The sequence below is a fragment of the Macadamia integrifolia genome, chromosome 13 (genome assembly GCF_013358625.1).
Source record: "Macadamia integrifolia cultivar HAES 741 chromosome 13, SCU_Mint_v3, whole genome shotgun sequence".
In the NCBI taxonomy this organism is placed as follows: domain Eukaryota; kingdom Viridiplantae; phylum Streptophyta; class Magnoliopsida; order Proteales; family Proteaceae; genus Macadamia; species Macadamia integrifolia.
Genome location: NC_056569.1, coordinates 23,913,172 through 23,935,842, shown reverse-complemented (window position 1 = coordinate 23,935,842; position 22,671 = coordinate 23,913,172). Strand labels below are relative to the sequence as shown.

At 36.7% G+C, this 22,671-nt stretch overlaps 4 protein-coding genes across 6 annotated transcripts in view; 1 reads left to right on the top strand and 3 right to left on the bottom strand.

The window, feature by feature from the left end:
- LOC122059112 (glucose-6-phosphate 1-dehydrogenase, chloroplastic-like) overlaps positions 1–4,077 on the bottom strand; it is a 6,262-nt gene extending 2,185 nt beyond the window's left edge. The window contains exons 1-6 of the mRNA XM_042621805.1: positions 3,364–4,077; positions 2,876–3,066; positions 2,674–2,768; positions 2,445–2,559; positions 268–473; positions 45–194 (exon numbers count right to left, since the gene is read on the bottom strand). Coding sequence (XP_042477739.1) covers positions 45–194; positions 268–473; positions 2,445–2,559; positions 2,674–2,768; positions 2,876–3,066; positions 3,364–3,577 — 971 coding nt within the window. The 5' untranslated portion in view covers positions 3,578–4,077. The remainder of the gene's footprint in view (positions 1–44; positions 195–267; positions 474–2,444; positions 2,560–2,673; positions 2,769–2,875; positions 3,067–3,363) is intronic.
- A 1,970-nt stretch (positions 4,078–6,047) lies between these two features.
- On the top strand, positions 6,048–7,679 carry LOC122059288 (two pore potassium channel a-like). The gene is made up of 2 exons (XM_042621996.1): positions 6,048–7,148; positions 7,331–7,679. Exons 1-2 carry the CDS (start codon positions 6,244–6,246, stop codon positions 7,491–7,493), a joined length of 1,068 nt encoding a protein of 355 aa, XP_042477930.1. The 5' UTR covers positions 6,048–6,243; the 3' UTR covers positions 7,494–7,679.
- Positions 7,680–9,012: 1,333 nt separating this feature from the next.
- On the bottom strand, positions 9,013–12,786 carry LOC122059954. 2 transcript variants are annotated; one of them, XM_042623053.1, is made up of 3 exons: positions 11,885–12,786; positions 11,707–11,798; positions 9,013–11,190 (listed from the first exon to the last, which is right to left on the bottom strand). In XM_042623053.1, the coding sequence occupies exon 3, from the start codon at positions 11,164–11,166 to the stop codon at positions 9,067–9,069; it is 2,100 nt and encodes a 699-aa protein (XP_042478987.1). In that variant the 5' UTR covers positions 11,167–11,190; positions 11,707–11,798; positions 11,885–12,786; the 3' UTR covers positions 9,013–9,066. The 2 variants fall into 2 exon arrangements, with proteins under 2 accessions (XP_042478987.1, XP_042478986.1); XM_042623052.1 differs by having other exon boundaries at positions 11,707–12,786.
- A 2,369-nt stretch (positions 12,787–15,155) lies between these two features.
- On the bottom strand, positions 15,156–19,216 carry LOC122059955 (meiotic recombination protein SPO11-1). 2 transcript variants are annotated; one of them, XM_042623054.1, is made up of 15 exons: positions 19,044–19,216; positions 18,822–18,921; positions 18,537–18,610; positions 18,336–18,437; positions 17,937–18,010; positions 17,550–17,566; positions 16,806–16,875; positions 16,682–16,718; positions 16,318–16,365; positions 16,175–16,233; positions 16,070–16,101; positions 15,874–15,979; positions 15,615–15,735; positions 15,445–15,508; positions 15,156–15,353 (listed from the first exon to the last, which is right to left on the bottom strand). In XM_042623054.1, exons 1-15 carry the CDS (start codon positions 19,165–19,167, stop codon positions 15,227–15,229), a joined length of 1,155 nt encoding a protein of 384 aa, XP_042478988.1. In that variant the 5' UTR covers positions 19,168–19,216; the 3' UTR covers positions 15,156–15,226. The 2 variants fall into 2 exon arrangements, 1 of the variants encoding a protein (XP_042478988.1); XR_006134180.1 differs by having other exon boundaries at positions 15,216–15,353; positions 15,615–15,683.
- Positions 19,217–22,671: the final 3,455 nt, after the last annotated feature.

Below are 22,671 nucleotides of genomic sequence, written 5' to 3'. Positions count from 1 at the left end.
AAAAAAAAAAAAAAAAAAAAAGGCAGGGTTCATTCAGAACTAACCCGCCTCGACCCTGCGTTCCAAAATCTTCAGAAAATATTAGCTGCACATTACTGATGTAGTTCCTTGACCACAAAGGCTCAAAAACTAGATTGGAGAACCGGAGAACTGACAGGTTTTCAACGAGCTCTTTACCTAAGTAATGGTCAATCCTATAAAGAATCGACAAAGGAAATCTTACTTCCTTTTATTTGAGAGCAATTTGACAAATTTCAAAAAATATACCTGAAAATCTGGTCCTCAGTGAGGTATTGCTTCAAATATCTGGTCAGCTCCCTGGATGACACCAAGTCACGACCAAATGGCTTTTCAACGATGACTCTAGTCCACCCATTTGCTGAAGAAGAACAATGACTAACACATCGTACCACGTCCATAAATATGTTTGGAGGTATGGATAAGTAAAATAACCTATTGGGAAGTCTTCCAACCTAGGATAGTTACTTGATATTATCAGAAGACAGATGTAGGTTTCAGGCTCACCAAGTAGGTATCAATGGTTTCCATCAATTGCTTTAAATCTCTAATATGTATTTAAGAATCAAAGGTAATGAATTAGCACAGATACTGGCAAATGTTGATATCATCCAGTGATAAATGTTTATCAAAGATTACTGCTAACAAAATGTGAGAAAGAAGTTCGTCTATCAGACATATTTTAGATGATGAACATGCATTGTAAGGATAACATTTTCAAAGTTTGATGCTCCATGCTAGCAGTAGAGGGTCTGCAGCGGAGATATTCACTGATGCTAACACATACTAAGTACAATAATTTTTTTTTAAACTTTGACCCTGTCAGCTTACATGTCAAACACTCTCTTTTGAATGAAACTTGGTTTACCATCATTATCACTTCTTTTCAGCTATTGTTTGTTTACCCTTTCAGTATTTTCTTTTCATTTAATTCATCATCATACTAGGTATCCTCAATTTATTTTACTCACATCAAGCACATCAAATATATGTGCCAATATGTGTTCAACCAATCCATTTTGGTTATCTTTCAAGGTTATTACAACAAAGCATTTTGATTTTATAGGCAAACATTCTGAGGACATTTTTCTTCTTCCTCTTTTTCCCACGTTGTCCCCTCCTTTTTTCCCCACTTATTTCCCATTTGTGGACCCAAACTAATCCGGGAACCTAGATACATATGGCGACTGATCGCTTGGACATATCTAAGCAGCGTTGCCTAAGAAATGACTTGAAAACTATGATTAACACACTAACGTTGATTGATAAAGTTGGCCCTACAGTTTTAGAAAATCTCTCTATTTTCTAGTACAGGATTATGTCCCCCTCTATCCATTATAACCCAGGTGGATTTTGAGCTACTAACAAGGACAATGACACCTACACCTACACCTAACTGCAAATATTACTTCAAATATAAAATTTAATCCCTTTCCTCGCAACTCAATGCATGTATCACGCACCATCCAATTCTACCAAGAGGAATTTTTTTTTTTTTTTCCAATTTTTGGGTGGGAGCTTTTTTTGGGGGGAGGGTTAGTTGCTGTCAAGTAAAATTAAATGGATCGAATGAAAAAATTAAGAGATAGGAAGGGTGAAGACTAGCTGAAAAGGAAAACAAAGAAATCCAAAAAAGAACATCACCCAACCCCACCCCCCCAACCACCACCAATAAAAGAAAAGAAAAGAAGATGCAGCACCTTCCTGCCCTGCCCCATATTAACATACTATTGAACATTTTGTAGGGTAAAGTACCAATTTTTTTAAAAAGAACATTATGTACGGTATTATTGATATGTAGCTTAATGCTAGCCAGCATAATATATCATAACTTCACAAGGATGGTGTGAATAACCTAGATCAAAACCTCTAAATAGAGCTTTCAAATCCTCATTTTGAGGATCATAATTCTTAGGCAAGGGTGGATGGATGGAGACTAGAGAAAAAAAATCATATATAAGTGAAACTCCACCAGTTTAGCCCATTTGCAAGTTATCCTAGTCATTGATATAATGGTATTTCCTTGTATTTATGGTATGCGAGATTATGATTAAGTCTAGTGGTCGTGGGTTCAAGTCAGGAAACAGCCTCCCTGCAAATTGGGGGTAAGGCTACATACATATGAGTATATGACCATCCCCATACCCCGCATTGGACGGAACCTCGTGCGCTGGATACGCCCTTTTTTTATTCAAATTGCAAAGGAATATTTATGAAGAGCTTCCTTTAAAAACTTCCATCATGATCTGCTCATGCAGGAATGCTATTGATATTTTCTACCATGATAATAACATGAGACAAACGTAAAATCCTAAACAGTTTTTCACATTTTTTATTTAAATATCAAAGTTAATGAAGAAGACAAGAAAGATAGTAGCAACAAGGATCAAAATGTTCTGAAACTATAAAGACATTAATTGTATTACCTCTTTCTCTTTTAGTTTCTTGTCTAACTCTGAAAAATTCTGATCGGAGTTATACTGGCCAGAATGGTAGAAGCATCTCTGCAAGAATTGATCCATCTTGCAACTGCAATTTTCCCTGAAAATTCCTCCAGAAATAAATAAAAGCAACACACAATAAATATAGATTGTTGTACTATAGAAAGTAAGTTACAACCCTTTCACCAATTTGGTTGCAACAAGATTTTCCTACCTCTGGTCGATTCTGCAAGTCAATGTTTTACTGATCAAGTTCCTCAGCTCCTCATCACTCATCTTACTCCTAGCATAACCAAAAATGGTAAAATGCTGGACGGAATTGGGGGGAAAGTGTTTGAATCAGAATAACCATTATTCTAAGAAAAAAGAACATGTTGGTTTTATTAAATCAAGAAATAGAAACAGTAAAATTAAACCTCAGGTAGCCAATTTTCATAAAACAACGCAAACAGTGCAGGAAAGATCTTCTTCTTAGCAAGGTCCCCGGAAGCTCCGACGACGGTAATGCTGATGGTAGACTTGGCATTTCCCGGTTCCAAAAGGGAAACTGAATCATCTTTCACTCGATTCTCAACGGGTCCTTCCGTTGATGCCTTCCCAGCTAAACCTAGTCTTCCAAATGCATTTCATAAAAAAGAGTAGAAAAGTAATCAAGAGAGGGTCAAAGAAAAAAGAAGGGGAGGGGGGAGATCACAATTCAGAATAGAGGAAAGAAAGAAAATGAATCTGAGCTAAACAAATGTGTAACAAATGTACACTAAATTGGGGATTTAAAAAAAAAAAAAGTATAATGCCTGAGAAATTAAAACTAAAACAAAAACCCATTTGGGGAAACCAATAAGGGAAGAGATCTAAAGGTGGATGATAAAGTAAAAAAGTTATCTTTGAGGATTTCAGAACTCACCATCTGGCAAAGAGATCGCGTTTAACGGGTACCCATTAGAGGATTTGAGTTCAGATTGCTTTCTCGAATGGAAACTGGGATAGGTGAGAGATATGGGAGTTGTATACCTCCTTCCCGATACTATCATCCTTCTGGAGATCCACCCCTTATGCTTGAATGAGGAGGGCAATAAGAAAGTAGTCGAGGAAGAACAAGGACTGTAACATCTAGCCATTCAAATGGGTTTGTATAGATAGATGCTTTAAGAGTTGGAAAACTGATACAATCGAAGTTGGGATTCACGGAAGATATTTGCGCAACAGATTCAGCCCAGATCACCCTTCAAGAAATTCTAATTGGTAATTGCTGGCTACACAAAACTCAATTTTCTTCGAGTGTAGTTAGGCGCCCAATCTCAATTTCAATTGAGATCTGCGAACTGAGATTGACCAAACCATTGATCAAACCCACTAGCTACCAGCCACCACTTCGATCTCCTCTTTCCTTTTATGGGTAGGCAATTATTGACTCCTGCTCTGCTATAAAATATAGAACCAAGTGCTTCATTACTGCTGCTGGCTAGAGAATTAAATCTATAGTTTCAGTTTGTGCCAATTAAAATGGTATGTGAATTGCAGAGACTCTACCTAGCTCTGGGAATGATGTTGCCATAGTATCTCCAAATGGATAGTTTCTTACCCAGTTACCCCTTATTTGGGTTTTCAGAAGATCCCTCTTCCCGGGAATCTTTTAAAACTTGTATGTCAGTTTTTGAACCCATAAAGCTTAATAATATTCCTTCCTTCATGGGGGTATTTGCAAAAAATAAAAACTGGTACAGTGGGCCTGCCTAAACACTTAGGCAGTGTTAAAAGGGGAGGAGTTTTCTGGGAGCATGGCTTATGTGCTAGCATGGGGTCAATTAGGGAGCACCAACGGTTAGATTTGAGTTGGGCGTGGAAAACTTTCTAAGGTTATATGGGAATTTCTATAAATTTTATATATAACATTTCGCTATATATTTGTAATGAGATGTTGTAATCTGCAAAATCTCACCTTATGAGGATGTAAGCAATCTTGCTAAATCTCGTAAATGTGTACATTACGCGGTTGCTTGTTCTTGTTTCTTCCATTCTTTTTTGCATCATTTTAGAGTTGTGTTTCTATAATTTTTACCTTTTATTGGGAGGTGGGGTGATTATTTTGCCTCACCTCGAGTTTGGATCCAGGGTCACACTCTCGAATAGATTTCTTTTTCCTGAAGTAAAACCTCTCCTACACACCAAGTATATATACTATCAGGTCTTGGATGGGGAGAAAGGGGACTCCCTCTTAAGGACCTAAGTTTTACGCACAACTGTGTACATACACGATCATGCCTTTCAACCATTGAATGAGGGTGAAGGACAGAAGTGTAATAACACATTCCCCACTCCCCCATCTAATGGTTGAAGGCTCATGCATAAAACTTTTTGATGTCATAAAAAACACTTACATTGTTGCCCAAACCTCTAAAGCCCCAAGTAGAATAAATTTGGGAAAATCTCTTTGAGTAAGCCGTGCAGATCCTTTGAAGTTTTAACCATGATTATGTTCCACACTCCCTGTTGGCTCAGAGAACCGACTCCCTAATAAATTGAGAAATTACTACATTTTAATGTCTATGATCTCTTAATTAGGATTCTGTGTGGAAAAAGAAGGCTTTAACCTACTGAATCTCCACAACCCAGTTCAACCTAGAACTATCACTGTAGAATACTCCCTCCTTCCTAATCCTCCACATATTTATTTAATTTTTATCATATTAGATAATGAATAAATGTGGTAATCAATATAAAGGGGTAAATTAATAAATTTAATAAAAAAATTACTTGATTTAGATGTGGACAAAGAATTTGGAACAGCAAAAAATTGAGAAAGATGACTATTTTTGTGACTTAATTATCCCCACCCCCAATTTGGGGAATGCTAATTTCTTAGTTGATCCTACAGATACCGAAATCATAAAATCTACCACAAGCCTACTTAGTTACGGCTCCAATTGGTTGCAAGGGAATTGAAGTGAAGTGAAGGGAAAAATATTTGTTTTCCCTGTAAAATATATAGGACCGAATTTCCCTTCACTCATGATGTTCCTTCATCATGAAAATTGGTACTCTTAGTTGCCGTCGGATGGCCAATGAGAGGGTAATTCTGGCCCCGAACAATAATGGGTGGGAGTTGATAATGGAATAAAAGTCTCATCATATAGTCACACTCAAACTCGCAAAAGACCAATGAAAAGTATCTTGAGGTTTTGTCATGGGAATTTCATGAGAGTTTTCAATGCCTTGAAATAATAAGTTTCACAATCACACAAAAATTCAGGATGGGTTTTCTCTATAACTCTAAGGTTTTGCCAAAAGAGACTGAACCATTTGGTCTTTTCCAGCATCAGATTGGTTGGAGAATTTGATTACATGTAGACGCATGATGAATGCCCTAGAGTAGACAAATCATGCTCCTATCCATAGAGCCTAGGGATCAAAGAGTGATCCCACAATTGAGAGGACCCAAGCATGCATTCTGAGGTCAATCCAGCCGTGAGATCACTCACTAATCCTAGATTCTATGAAGAGAAATCCTATCCTGAGTGGGCAGGATCTGGTTCTTTCTAGAATGGAGCAAGTTCGTTCTTTCCTTCTCTTTCTTTCTTTCTTTCTTCCATTTTGCCTTTTTTTTTCTGCCAAGGTGGGCCCAGGGGAGTAGGAATGGGGTGCATCGGCTGGTCTAACCTGCTTGAACTTGCGGCATCCCTAAGCTTTCAGACATAAGTTGTTCTACCTCAGCTCCAATTCGTAAAAGGACTTCATCAGAAATCCAGGAATTCTGGAAGAAGATTGACTTCTAGAAGATCTTCAAATGGCCAAAGCTGATGGAGAACAGTCTCTGCTTGTGGGTTTATTAGATCCTTCCCCCCAACCCAATCGAAAACAACCCAACAAAAAAGGAAGATTCCGCCGCTGTAGAAGTGCTCCACCACCAGAATTTTTCCATCCAGAGAAGAACGGCGGTGGGGGCTCTCTTCCACGTTCCCCATCATTCTTTGGGGATTTACATCCAAGTTTTGTGCAAGTATCCACTTTGTTGAGCATCTACCTTGGCGTAAGTACCCTCTGCTTCTTCCTTGCAAGGAACCAGATCAGAGGAGAGAAAACAAATGGGGTTCTTGATGCTGTATATTTCTGTGTTGTGACAATGACCACAGTTGGATATGGAGACCTTGTCCCAAATAGCAAAGTCACCAAACTACTTGCCTGTGCTTTTGTCTTCTCTGGTATGGCTCTTGTTGGGTTAATACTTAGTAAAGCAGCAGATTATCTTGTAGAAAAACAAGAAATTTTGTTAGTTAAAGCCCTCCACCTGCATCAAAAACCTGGAGAAAGGGAGATTCTCAAAGAGCTTGAAAACAACAGAGTGAAATACAAGTTTGTTGTGACTCTGATCCTTCTTTTGTTGCTAATATTGGTTGGGACAATCTTTTTATACAAGGTAGAGAAGTTGGATCTTGTTGATGCTTTCTACTGCGTTTGTTCTACTATCACTACTTTAGGATATGGTGATAAGAGCTTCTCAACTGAAATGGGACGGGTATTTGCTGTGTTTTGGATATTGACTAGTACGATTTGCATAGCTCAGTTCTTTCTATACCTAGCAGAGCTAAATACTGAACGGAGGCAACATTTGTTGGTCAAATGGGTTCTTAACCGGAGGATGACATACACAGATCTTGAGGCAGCTGATCTCGATGATGATGGGGTTGTGAGGTATGTTGAGTTTCCATTAGTTTGAACACAAAAAAACCTGCACTGAATTTGCTTCCCTCATGATTTCATTTATACTAATGGTTTCTTTATATTGTCTCATCTGTCTCTTCTAGACTTTACATTCTCCTAAGATGGTTTAGTTTCTCTCAAATGTCCTTTTCTTTGTTTGAATTTCTTAACAGTGCAGCAGAATTTGTCATATATAAGCTCAAAGAGATGGGGAAGATCAAACAAGAAGATGTAGCACTTGTATTGGAGGAGTTTGAGAATCTTGATTTTGATCAGTCTGGGACATTATCAATATCTGATTTAGAGCTTTCCCAATCATCCCAAACAAGGACTTGATTCACACCTTCTTGGAGAGTTTAGGACTGCAAAATTGTGTAATGGATGGTGAAGTATCTGAAACCCACTTTCCAGGATCCTGTGTTGTGAAGAAATAACTCATTTATCCATACATTATGAAAGATATGAATACTTTGTGATTGAATTTCAATAATCTGATGTTATGCAAATTGATTGGTTTTTGTATGTTGTAATGGTTCTGTGGTTTATTTCTTATTAGCAAAAAGAAAAGTAAGTACAGCTACATTCAGATATACAATTGACCTTGAATTTTTTATGGTATGTATATCTCTGACAAGAATGAAATCGAGGATACTGATAATGCTTCAATTTCAAATTTCACTTCTCCTTGAAGCATCAACTTTAGTTCCAACTTGTATTGGAGAAATATACCATTTTTCATCATCAGGGATTAGCCACTTAAGCACAGAAAGAAATTACCAAAACAGAGAAGTCACAGCATCAACCTACACTGTGGTTTTCTGACATGAAAGCCAGGACTCAACATGAAATTGAAAAGGGGAACTTCCATGGTGGAAGTTAAGAATAAAAAAGAGAAAAGAAAAATCAAACAGATATGGTCTTACTCTTACCTACTGTTCGGGAAGGCAATATTTCTTCGAATCTGAAGGAAAAGCTCCTAGCCAGCAACTCAGTTACGTGCATGAATTTTGCATCATATGCCAATTGCTTTCAAGAAGAAAACAATTTCTAAGGAGTTAGTAAATGAAAAAATAAAACAGAAGAAATGCAGGCTTGGAGCCTACCGACTCAATCAAAACTTTCCAGGTTTTGCTATTAGGACTTCCCCTCCACAAAAACTGCTTTAGTAGATACTTGATGAGCAAAAATGGAATTAATTTTTGAGAAACCATAGAACCGAATCAGTAAGTCGTCAAGATGTCAAAACCATAAGGATCACAATCAACCAGGCAGTAGGCAGGCAGACACAATTTTTCAGTAAGAAGATGCAAACCTGGTTTGGGAAAATTCATCTACTAAAAGGTCTAAAGATCTCTACAAAAAGAGGGGAAGGAATACAGAAAGTAAACAAGCATAGCTTACCTTCTTGTGGGAACATCAGGATATCCTCTTCCCTAAAATGAATCAAACAATTAGCATCATTTTAATGCCCTGAGCATTGCAGGAAGATATTGAAATACTGAACATACCGTGATGATGATACATTGATTTGTGCTACAAAACCTGTCATTAGCTAACCTTTGGTACACTACACTTGCAAAACTGAACCAATTAAGTGAGCCAACTTATACTAGGGAATTTGATGACCATGCGCATTTCTGTAGTGAAGTTTTACCTGCTTCTTTTTCAAATACTAGGATATACTCATCAATGCTCATATGCCTGTATTAAAGAATTCAGTGCAAAATTTAAATCATTGTGGCGCATGCTTGGAAAAGGCAAGACTAAGGCATAACCGGGTAAGATGTTGATGCTATAATTCATGTATAGATCAAAGGTTAAATGGATATATAATTTATCCTTAATTTATCAGAAAGATATTTTGTAAGTATATTTTATAACAAAAAAATCCCAACAACGGAAAAACCAGTCATACATTTACATTTGGCGTATCTACAAATAACTTGGCTTGAATACGGCCTTGATTTACACGATATTGCTCTCCTATACCAAGATGGGCCATTAAAAAACAGACGATGGTGAGAAGCTCTCCCCCAGCACTGAGTCTCTGAGCATGGTAATATCCTCTGCATTCACTTGCCGCATAACACAGCATCTCCAACCACACATGGCTTATGATGTCCCATCTCTTTTCTATGTCGGGTTCCTTCTCTAACAATGACTTTGCAACCCTGGATGCATCGAATAGTACAGATTTACTTCTGTCACCTTTCAACTGTGCAGGTGGAATTTCTGTGTCTACCTTATGTAGCCTTATGCAGGCTTCTTTCTCATTAGTTCCTATCTCTTTTTTCCTGTGGTTAAAAAACCTTTTGGCCTCAGCACAGGTGTCCCCAAATCTGATTTGTCCAATTCCGGCAGTCAACATAAAAGGACGTGATATAAGAAGATATAACATGTAATTGGATATGTCTCTACTTCTCCTCTGGTTGGACAGCACTGTTTCGGATTGATTCTTTTCTCCCTCCATATCCAAATAATAGCAGAAATCTGTAGCTATGTGCCAAAGCAAAATGCTTTCATCAAATTCAGCCTTGATGCTATTATGTAGTATCTCATCAGCATTTGTCATCTGTAGTGCCAATTGACCTCTACTAGTTCGTAATTCCTGGTGAGACAACGCAGGATCTGATCTTTCTGTTTCCAAATTGTGTTCCAGATATTCATATATGAATTTTTTAAGATCCTTAGAGATGTTTTTGTAAGTTCTGTGCCAGTGATTATCAAAAAGGTCCTTGACACGAATGAGCTCCATGACTTTCCCCCAAAAGAATGGCTGATCTTTCAGGCAAAACTCGATCAGGTTGTACTGAGCCATGGAATTAGACCACCTTGATTGATTGGGTGGCATTACATGAGAAATAGCTTTAAACAAAAATCTGGCTAGTCGATTGAGGTTTTCCTTCTTCATCATCCAAACAACAGTCCAATCTGTGAAGAGTAATCGAGTCAGTGACCACAACTCGAGAGCAATAGCCCCACTGAGTAAGACGTATGTTATTGTTACGTCAATCTTGTGATATCGTTGCTTCTGATCAGTGAAGGCAAAGAAGATAATGGAAACAGCAATAATGGAGGAGACACTGATGAAGCGGAGGATCCAACCTTTTAATGTATAAACCACTGAGGCCTTGGTGTATAGAATCTCGTACAAAAATCCAAGTTCAATCTCAATAAGTTTAAAAGCTTCATCCCAACTTTTTCCCCTGAAGCAGGACTGACTATCATTTCTATCTTGGTAAGTGAGGATCAGATCAACCATAATACGCTTTAACATCCGAAAGAGATAATGAGCTCTCAATATGAGTTCTATTTCAAGTACTTCATCCTTAATAGTGATCGGCTTTGATGGTTCAACTAAGATGCCTATATTTGGCTTCAGCCCGGCATTCTTATGGCGAGCATATTTCTCCATGAATCCTGCATAGTCAGGTCCTGGATCAGGATCAGTGACCATGGACTTCCTAAAATTATCTCGGCTTGCATTCATGAGTGCCAATGTCTTCTCTACGTACTTAATGATTCCCCCGGTGAACATTAGAATGGTGATCACCCGAAGCTTAGCTTCAGCTAAAGAACTCATGATAAATATATAAAATGCAGTTCCAACCTGGAATAGGAGTCCAAGAAAATGCCTCAACCAAAGCTCATTATCTTCCAATGAGAAAGCTGTGATGTTGTCTGGGCCACCAAGGTGTAGAAGAAGAAAAGGTGCCCAAATTGCTTTAAGCTCATCAGCATCATTTTTGCTGCTACCAGGCTGATTTTGAAAACCCCCTTCACAGTTGTTCATCAGGCTCTTAGCAAGGACACCAAGAGCCAAAGTTGCAACCCAATCTGCTAACAAGTAGCATGACCAAATAAGGAAGCCAATCTTTCTGGATGCTGTATACTTTCGGATAGTTGCAGAGGAAATGAGTAGAATCTGAGTGAAGAGGCTAGCAAGAACCAAAGCCCTGAGCTCCCATTCAATCCATAGCCTTAATATATTTTCTTCCAAGATATCCATATCCCGTTTCTCTTTGGTGATTCTCTACAAAGAAAGGCAAAGTAGAAAATCAAATTCTCCATAGACGGGAAATGTTCAGAAACATTTTTGGTTGCGTTTGGTATCATTTATCAAACTTGTTTCTGTTCAAAAACAGATTTGGGCGTTTGGTACCATTTATCAAACTTGTTTCTATTCAAAAACAGATTTGGCCAAAAATCATTTTTGCGGAGACATTAATAAACACGTGCTCATAATTCTCAAAATCGAAGGGTAAAATTGTCATTTTGGATTCTAATTAGAAAGACGTACACCATCGTCCTTCTTCTTCAACCTGCAAGCCTATCCGCGAAGAAGAAGAAGAACAGATGTGGTCTAATTTGCAGAAAAAGAAGAAGACGATCAGATATGGTCTAATTTACGGAAAAAAAAAATACGAATTGGGAGATCAATTGGGTAAATCGGTTATCGCTTCGGTCTTTCTGCAGAAAACAGAGATAGATTTATACAGATTACCCAAAAAAAAAAGGGTGAACTATAGAATTTAGCTTTATCTCTCACCTCTCTTCTTTGTTACAGAACCCAAGCTATTCTTCTTTCTCTTCTCAGAAAATCACGTCTGAAACCATCCATTACTTTCTGGATTTTCCAATCTACATAGGAAAGCGGAGGAAAAAAACTCAGTGGCAAAACCAGATCAAAGCCAATTTAAAGGGTTCCTGGGGAATCATGAGTGTACCTTTCTGGGCACCATTTTGAATAAGAAGATCATGAGTTTCAATACTCCTTTAGATTAGATTGTTCTCCTCTCATCTCCAAAACAAGTAATATTTATTCTCTTTCTTTTCATCCAATGATGGATATTGCCCCTGAATTTCTCTTCTAAAATCCAATTTGTTTCCTAACAAAACCATTTTAGCTTGATCCACCCTACAACTTCTTTGTAAATCCGGAACAATGACCCAGCGAAGCTCGATGATGAGAAGAACATTGCAGAGTTACGCGGGAGATATTCCGCTCCTTCCACCGGAACAACGATTCGATAATTTCGGACCATTTCTTACTCTCTTTTTCTTTTCTTTTTTATTTTTTTTTTCTCATGATTCCCTAAATTTAAACTTTTACCTCTCTTCTCCGGTTCTCCGTCCTCCCCTTCACGTTTTAAAAGTCCAAGTTACCCTCACTTTTTTCTTTTTCCTTCAAGTCCAAGAGCCTATTGACCATTAAATGGTAGTAGACCCACATATGGGACCAAGCATAGACCCGGAGAAGTCAACACGAGGCTTTGGTACAAATCAAGCACCAATGTACTTGAGAGGTGTTGTTGATCAAGTGTCCAACCCTCATGTAGGTACTTGATTGAGCATTGCGAACCATCATTGCCAATGCCTAGGTATACAATTACTCTTGCTTTTCACCAGAACAAAAAAGGAACAACAACTAATGAATTACATCTTTAGAAAAATAGATGCAGAAGCCAGCTCAAGACATCATCTCACCACCTTCTATGAAAATCGTTGACACTACACAACATATAGCAAGCTTGACAAACCCAATTGATTTGTGTATTGAATTACAAATTAAGAGGAACGCAGATATTATATGAAAACACTAAATAACTCTCAAGATAAGAAGTTATCTATATATTTTCATCCCGCTAGAAATGTGAATTATATGTTATTCATTCTTATGGGAATGGAAATCAGGAACAAGAGATCATTTTTCTCGAATATGAATGAATGGAAGTTTAACTCCTAAAGAAGCATTTTATGACCTCCCTTGAGGGCTTTTGGACAACCTTGTCCGAGAGATACCTTCCCTCCACAAATAGAGGATGAAATGATTGTTGGTTTGGGAGGGTTCTTGGTGATTTGATGAATACAACTCTTAAAGAGTACCAATGTGGCCAACTAAGTGAATGGAACAACATCTACTGGAAGGGTCTACAAGGTTGTTTCTATCTTAGAGATCGATTCGCAAGATTCTGTTTTTGCATCTTAGGGGACCAATTACGATCTAAGGAGAATAAATGATGGCACGACTCGGTACCCTCACCGTCGAATTTTCCAAAGATTTCATTTATTCTATTTGTAGTAGGTGCATTCTCAAGTTCATGATTGATGTCACTTTTTTTTATTTTTTATTTTTTATTTTTTATTTTTTGGCTAATGACAGTTATCTAAGCCTTTGGCTTAATTAGTCCGAGGCCCATATATACCCTACAACCGCATGGACCAAGTCATACCAAGATTGAATGAGAATCATTCCACTTTCACTGCAAAAAAACACTAAACATCTCCGTATGGGTGGCCCCAAGGAGGTAAGAAGAGTCAAACTCAGAACCACTTGCTTCCTGAGGCGAAAATCCCTTGTCAACTCGGCATTCCCCTTGGGGTTCCAAGCTCCCCTACTTTGTAGTGACGCTACGACATAAATAATTGCTAATTCATTAACGTAAGTCTGATCTCTCAATATTCTTGATGGATCATGAACTCCTATCAAAATGTAGTTTCAGTATTCTGCTGGCCTATGTTGAAGGCATTTTGAGCAGCCCGTTCGCTCCCTATATACAAAAACGGGTAATTGGTCGCTTCCGATCCTATCCATTAAAGTTAGGTGTATCTAGAAACTAGAACCAAACCAAATCAAATCAAATCAAACCAAATAACTAGTTCGAAATAATTAGGAACTAATTATGGGAGGTTAGATTTATTCACTATCTTGGGCCATACATATCCATCTTATAATGAACCACTGTGAGGGCTTCATATTTTCAGAGATTGAGTATGGGTCCATTATATGGTCTCACTCTACCCAAAAAGAAAATAATTTATATGGCCTCAAAATCACTCTGGGCTTAATTAACCGATCTTTCAATCTTTGGACCATTTAAGAACCGGAACCCACAGGACTGATTACTGATTGGTCTTGGTTCCATATATAGAACCATTAGTTACCTGGCCAGTTCTGGCCCTAGAGGCTGGAGGCTGGAGCTGATTAGGATCCAGACCGATTAACCGGAATCAAATTGATTGACACCCTTAGATTTTTTTTCTCTTTTTTTAATATAAATATAAGATAAAACGATATGTTTCCCTCTTTTTTTCGCTTTTTTTTTTTTTTTTTTTTTTGCCCTTTTCTTTTTTTGGCATTTGTTTTTGGCTAGTTCTTGGCAAACCTGATCTACTGTAAGGATTATATTTCCCTCTCAAACCCAAACTAAGGTTATCAATCGAGATGGTTCATGGATAAGCCGATACTAGTACCAAAGGTGTCAATCCCAATACCGTCCCATTTAGTTAACGAAATCAAGCTTAGGTAGAACCGATTTGTTATGAGACATGATGGTATTGATTTCTAAACGGTTGTAGAATAAGAAGAAGAATTTCAATGGTTCCTAACAAGATGATTCCATTATTAGAGTCATGGATCTATCTAAAATGTCACTTAATTTAGAACACAAATTAGAATACAAAACCATGATTAATTCCATGGTTTTATCACTTCATACTCTCTAAGATCATATGTAGGCTTCTAAAAATAACAACTAATAATTGCGACTAGCTGTTTATTGCAGTTTGTTTGGCGCATAGTGAATAGAACATTTGCACCCGCGATTTCAGTTATACTAATGGCTTCTTTCTATTATCTCATCCATCTCTTCTAGCATTTACATTCTCTTATAGAGTTATAGATGGTTTGGTTTTTCTGTCTAATGTTCTTTTCCTCGATTCAATATCTTAACAGTGCTATAGAATTTTTCAAAGATCACTGGCTCGTAACATGCCGTGCCCTTTTAGATCGATCGGATCATGAGAGCCAAGAAGCCCCGAACTCCAGTTTTCTCTTGACTGAGATAGCAGGGACTCCAAAACTGTGTAATGGATTATAAAGTATCTGAAAACCACTTTCCAGTATCCTGTGTAGTGAAGAAATAACTCTTTACCATATAATGAAATATACGAATATTTTGTGATTGAATTTCAATAATCTGATGCTATGCAAATTGATTTTTTTGTATGTTGTAATGGTTCTGTGGTTTATTTCTTATTAGCAAAAGGCAAAGAAAGTACAGCTAAATTCAGATATACAATTGACCTTGAATTTTTGATGGTATGTACATCTCTGACAAGAAAGAAATCGAGGATACTGACAATGCTTCAATTTCAAATTTTACTCCTCCTTGAAGCATCATCTCTAATTCCAACCTGTAATGGAGAAATGCCATTTTTCATCAGCAGGGATTAGCAACTTAAGCACAGCAAGAAATTACTAGAACAGAGAAGTCACAGCATCAACCTCCACTGTGGTTCTTCTCGTTGCAAATAGCATCTTTGTAACAACCCTTCAGCTCTCCTCTTATCTGACATGAAATCCAGGACTCAACATGAAATTGAAAAAGGGAACTTTCCATGGTGGAAGTTAAAAAATAAAAAAGACAAATTAAACAGATATGGTCTTATGCTTACCTTCTGCTGTCAAAGGAAGAAGACACCGTTCAGGAAGGCAATATTTCTTTGAATCCGAAGGAAAAGCTCCTAGCCAGTGCAACTCAGTTACACGCATGAATTTTGCATCATATGCCATTTGCTTTCAAGAAGGAAGCAAGTTCAAAGGAGTTGGTAAATAAACATAAAACAGAAGAAATGCAGGCTTGGGGTGTACACAAAAATTGCTTGAGCAGATACTTGATGAACAGACATGGATTTAAAAATTAAGGAAACTTACCATCGAACCAAATCGGTATGTTGTCAAGATGTCAAAACCATAAGGATCACAATCAACCAGGCAGTAGGCAGGCAGACACAATTTTTCAGTAAGAAGACGCAAAAACCTGGGTTGGTAAAATTCATCTATTAAAAGGTCTTAAAGATCTCTAGAAAAAGAGAGGAAGAAATACGGAAAGTCAACAAGCATAGCTTACCTTCTTGTGGAAACATCAGGATATCCTCTTCCCTAAATGAATCAAACAATTGGCATCATTTTAATGCCTGACCATTAGAGGAAGATATTGAAATACTGTACATACCGTGATGATGATACAACGGTTTGTGCTACAAAACTTGTCATTAGCTAACCTTTGGAACACTGCATTTGCAAAAATTAACCAAGTGAGCCAACTTATACTAGAAAAATTTGATGGCCATGTGCACTTCTGTAGTGAAGTTTTACCTGCTTCTTTTTCAACTACAAGGATATACTCGGCAATGCTCATTATGCCTGTATTAAAACATTCAGTGCAAGTTTTAAATCATAGTGGAACATGCCTGAGTTCCAAATTTGGAAAAAAGGAAAGATTTAAAGCATAATCGGGTATAATGTTTATGCTATAATTCATGCGTAGATCAAAGGTTCAAACGGGATAAATAATTTATCCGATATTGTCAGAAAGATATTTCGAAAGTACATATTCATGCAGAAAAATATTTGTAAAGTTGAATTTAAAGCACAAACTAACCAAATGGTTGAAAATAATTTTGTATAAGCAAATTGACTATCCAGTTAAAGCTCTTGGTCTAGTGACCAACTTTAATACCTGTAACTTCTTCTACATGTACAGGAACAGGATGAACCTGCAAAGTGAACCAGTTTTCTGGATCTCAGTGGGATTATTCCATACAGATGCTTATAGAATTTGGGTTTCCATTATGCATTCTTACAGTGCAAGGACTCTTTATGCAATCAAATTTCCTTCCTCCCTCAAAAAATCTTAACCATCCCATCACCAACCTAGAAAATAATAAATATTCCAAAATACTTTAACATAACACAAACACAAAGCAGTCACAAAAAGGGGGAAAAGTTATTATGCAAAATAATAAATCTTTATGTTGGAAACCAAAGAAGAACAATAGAATGAGCTACAAGGATAAAGAAACACTTTCTCCTTCTATCTTGCCCCTTTTGGTACCACGATTCCTCAACAGAGGTATAAATTGAGAATTTCTGCTACCCATAGACAGTGTAAAAGGATACATCACAAAATGGATTGAACAAGAGAAGTTGCTTCACAGTACATAAGAAAGAATTGATCTCATTGAAAACCACAATAGTGACTGAGCACATTATGTATTAGTGTTTTCAATTGCCACCTCTTAGGATGACCAAAAGCATTTTGGTTACTGAGAGGAAATTAACGGACGAATAAGAGACTCTTCTTGCAGCAAAACCACTGGATGGTTTGGTCACAGGGCTAACTTGGTAAATTTCTATTTGGAAAAGTATATTGTAAATAACAGCTAACAGAGAAAGTTATCAATTTGTGGCCCCTAATACGAGGCATACAAGCATAGGAACCAGACCCACAATAAAAAATAACGGACAAAAAAAAAAAACAGAAAAAATTGGTTACAGACATTCTCTTTCTCCATGGATGCTGAGGCTTTTTTTAAGTTGGAACCTACCCATTTCCAACAGACGCCTGCCAAAAGATAAGACATGCAGTAAATATTTCTATAATAGTTGGTTTCCATGAAAATTTAACTGTAACAGGTTCTGGAAATAATCCTGAAGTCCTGTGCTGCCACTCTTGGGCCTATCTGTTAACATTAGACTCCATAGCCATTGACTTGTTAACAGACACCTTGCACATTTCACAATTCCAATATCAGGATTCAGGAATGCTCCTGAACTTATTTCCAACAATATAATGAAATTCATTTTATCAAAAGCAAAATGGCATTGATCCAGAGTGTGCTTCCTTGGGAAAAATATTGGACCATGTAAACGAAGCATGGGAAGAAGATAAGGAATTGAACCATTCCCACTGTGAAATTGGTAGCAGTACATACCACATTTAGGTTATGACGACTGCATTTTAAAAGGATGCATATGTCATTGATTGCCCGATCTACAACTGCCTGTTCTGCAATTGAAAAGAAACAGCAAGGTTAAACAGGAAACACATCAAATTTGGGTACAACGATGTTTCGGTTTATTGAGAATTGACCATCATTAGTATCCAAGCGAAAACTTCTATCATCTAAAATATGGTTGGGCAAAAAGTAGTCTCTTATCTTAGAAAATTAATATAGAACTAAAATTTAGAATTAAGCAAAAATTTCCAGACAAATAAATATGCCATTGTATTTAAATCTATCATGTTGGTACAGACACCATACATCTCACAGAAAACGTATCATGCCAATGCATACTTGGGACATGGAAGCTGAAAGTAATTATGGAGTTACCTGAAAATATGGACGGATGCATGTAGTAAATATCTCTCTTTGATCCATGCTTGTTTTCTTGCAGCAATTGTTGGACAATGTGTAGCACCCTTAGCAAGACATCTGAAAGGACAAAAAAAAAATATATGCCCTATGTTCATACCTGCAACCATTTCAGATGGCAAACACATATTGACAACATTTATACAAATGGACACTCACCCAGTCGATAAGCATGGCATTCCCTTTGAAGCGAGAGTATCTCCTTACCCTTGGGCAAATCAGAACTGCAATAGCTGCATGCAGCCATAATTGCATTTTAGGTAGAGCGATAAGATAATGCACTTCTGAATTGTATTGAATGTGAAGAAGATGCCTCTCTCAAGGGAAGAACAAAGTATTCCATTTAGGGTTTCGCAGAAATCCCAAGTCCTAACTAGAAGGTGAACATTCAAAATTTAGATTAGGAGAACGAAACTAATAATCAGGTACTTAAAAGAGGTTTACCATTTTCCAGAAGGATCCGTGCAGTAGTTCCGGTAGCGATCTAGAGAAATCGAAAGGGATCTCCCTCCGGAGAGATCTACAAGAAGAGATCTAGTGAACTCTGCAAATATTTAATGAAACCTTCAGATTTCCATTGGAATGTCTGGGTGAAGTAAATGAAATTGGTGAAAGACAGAGAACCTTCAGAAATCTCATTCAAGATTTCTTTGATTCTTATGTTACCTCTGATTTTCTTTAGCAGGTCGCAGGGTTTCAAGCTTGAATCTCTTCCCGCCATTTCCTGTGACGCGTTTGCTGTACCAGGAAAGCTGGAAGTTGGAAGGGCGGGTGATAGAATTGAGGACATACACAAGTCTCCGTCTCCGGTAGTCCGGTCTCTAACGTAGACTTTTTTTGTATGATATCTATTTGTATTTATTAACTGTATTTTAGAAATTATTTATGAAAATAAATTATAGAACAAAAATAGGATTCGTTGATTACTATTTATAAAATATATTATTTAATGAGAAAATAGGTTTCAGTTTTACCTTCAGCTTTGAGCTTCGAGCGATTATAGAATTTGGGGATTTTTATAAGAAAAGTATAAAACATATGAAGTTACCTATTAACTATTGATTTTGAATAGTTTAGCATACGTGCTAATTTAAGGTTATAAAAATCAACATAAATGATTTGTAATAATAAATCACAAATAGTTTGAGATTAATTTGCGATTTTGTGATTTATTCTAATTGATTATAAATAGAAATAAGTGTTATAAATTATACCAAACACTTGTAAAAATAAAAATAAGTCAAATAAATACAAATAGAAATCAAACCAAAAAGAGCCTAATAGATTTGAAATCACTGGCAGAGCGGGTGCAAGGGGTAATGCAGTGTGGAATGTGGATAATTAACAATTGGGAAGCCCGCCAACTAAAATTCAATTTTTCTCATTTACACGATGGGTCACTCAGGCGCTTGCCACGTAAGCTACTATGTGGCACATATATATTTTGTTATGTTTGCCTAGAATGCTTGACTCGTTTTCAAAAAATGATCTGCTCTGACTTTCTTTCTTTTTTTTTTTTTTTTTTTTTTTTTGATCTACGATGGTACAGTACGATTCGACTAACCACAACTTGACTTGGAGGAGTATATATATGTACTATCATCTTGTTAAGCAAATATTGAAAAATTTGAGAGGTTTTCGTGTTAGTGTTTCTAGGCAAGTTTTCTCTTTTTTACATAGTGAATCATCTGAATTTTTGTTTTAACTGTTTTACCCTTCCATGTTTCAATACCCCACCAATATGATAAGGGAATAACTTTGAGAGTAAGGGTGACAACCAAACCAAATCATTCACCGAAATCAAATTGAGCCGTTTATATTGAAACCATGAAATTGTTTAATTTAAAGATAAGACCATTAAATAGTTCAATTTTGATTTCAAAAATGAAATCGTTTAAACTGATCAAATTTTGTTTTATTAAATAAATACACCCTCTATAATCTTCCACATCCCCATTGCCCTGTCCCCACATTGATGAAGTTATTTATGTTTTTTTTTTATTTAATTATTACTAAAAAAAAGTATGGAATTATATTAAATAATTGCTTATGCCTTTTCTATAAGAGCAAGTTCATGTTAATAATTGTTAATGAATTTTTCTATAAGAGTATGTTTTTTGGTCAACCATTTTTTATGAAACCATTAAGGAATCATATAAGTGTTTTTTAAACGGTTTAATTATAATTTCTATCTTTAACTTTGTGAATCGAATCAAATTATTTAATCAAAATCGCACCATTTGACACCCCTTTTGAGGATCGTTACACAAACTTCTAAGTAGAAGTTTCAAATTGGATATTACTATAAAGTGAAACACTGTATAGATAGTTTGAAAAACTTCAAAATCAATTTTGAGTAATCTTGTAATTATCCTTTGATTATTTATGATTTCCGACCGATTCCAATAGACATTGATTGAAAATTTGAAATCCCATTGAACCAATCCCATTGGATCCCGTTGCCTGGTGTGTTTTTTAGAACCTACTAATCAACCATAAATTGAACAAAGGATGACCTTTCACCTTAGTAGACAATAATTGGCGACATAAGGCAATGACTGTGACGTCGCATCTGCCAAACTTTGGAATGACTTTAGTTGAGTGGTGATTGTGGGCCCATGCGCTGATTCACCCTAGAGTTTTTTCTTGTGTGGATTTGATGTGTGTTAGATTTTTGTACGAAAATCTTATCCGGTCTCTTGACCCTTTTCTACATTTCATCTTCTTTTTTTTTTTGGTTTTCTAATAATAGCCAGGAGAGTGTTACATTAAGAAAAGAAAAGGTTACTCAGTCGTGTGCTAAGAGGTGGCAAAATGATCATCCTGCCCCCATTGTTGGATGTCTGGGTATATGTTACAGTTATATTATTAGATTGAAGTCATGAACGGCTAAGATTTGTAGAGAGAGATTAGTAGGATATTTAAGAATATTTAGTTATTTAGTTATTAATAAGTTATTGTGTAATGAAATAGTGGGTGGTAGTTATCTATTATTTATAAAGGCGTGGGAATTATGGAATGTGGTGTAACGGTTTTTCTTAGTCCTATATATTAGCAAAAATAAAGAAATGAAGAGGAAATTGAAAATCTCAAAATTGTCTCAAATGAAATGAGGTAGGCTTCCTCATCCTAAGCCGGACGCCATTGGCTTCGTCGGTAAGGTCAAACTCCTTCTCCTACCTTTTCTCTTATTTTTTCTATTTTTTTTATTCTCTCTTCCTATTTTCTCTCATCTCCCTATTTGTGCAAGTAACAAATGGTACCAGAGCTCAGGCACGACACCCATTGGCGGAGGATTCGTACATTTTCTCCCCTTGAGAAACGAGGTCATGGCTTCCTCGATTAAGCCAAGCGAAGATCACCGACGGAAGCAACACTGCAGTTCAATTCCTAAAGAATGGTCTTGAGGGCAAGACCAATTTTAGGGGGATGGATTGTTACGGTCTTATTATTACAGCCATGAACGGTTAAGATTTGTCAGAGGGAGATTAGTAGGATATTTAGGAATATTTAATTAATTATTTATTTAGTTATTTAGTTTTTGATAAGTTATCGTGTAATGGAATAGTGGGTGGTAGTTATCTATTATGTATAAAGGCGTGGGAATGATGGAATGTGGTGTAACGGCTTTTCTTAACCCTATATATTAGTAAAAATAAAGGAATGAGGAGGGAGTTGAAAATCCTGAAATTATCTCAAATGAGATGAGGTAGGCTTCCTCATCCTAAGCCGGACGCCATTGACTTCGTCTGTAATGCCAAACTCCTATTTTATATATATATATATATATATATATATTTCTCTTCCTATTTGCTCTCTCTTCTCCCTATTTGTGCATGTAACAGTGTATGCTCTCATTGACTCATATGTTGGCACGCACACAATCAAGTAACATTCTATCTCTCATTAAATTATTACAAAAATTCCATGGGATACCTTTTCTTTCTGCAACTCAAATTTATGTGTACATGTTATTTTTAGTATTCATTGGAGGGGAAATAGAGATAAACACATGGAGGTGCTAATGTGTTCCAAGTAGCCTAATAGTGTTCTTTCTACTTATATTTATATCCTACTCATTGATACAAGTTCTCATCGATATCAATTTTGACTGATGTGATTCTTGATCCATATTATATCAATATCGACAATATGACCACCAATACATTTTTTTTTTTTTGGTAAAGAAAAAGGATACTCCATGGTAGTGATCATAGCCACTAGGACAAGCCCCGGTATGATAAACAATGCTTCCACAGGACCAATGATTGATAGTGGGCATGCCAAGACTTGA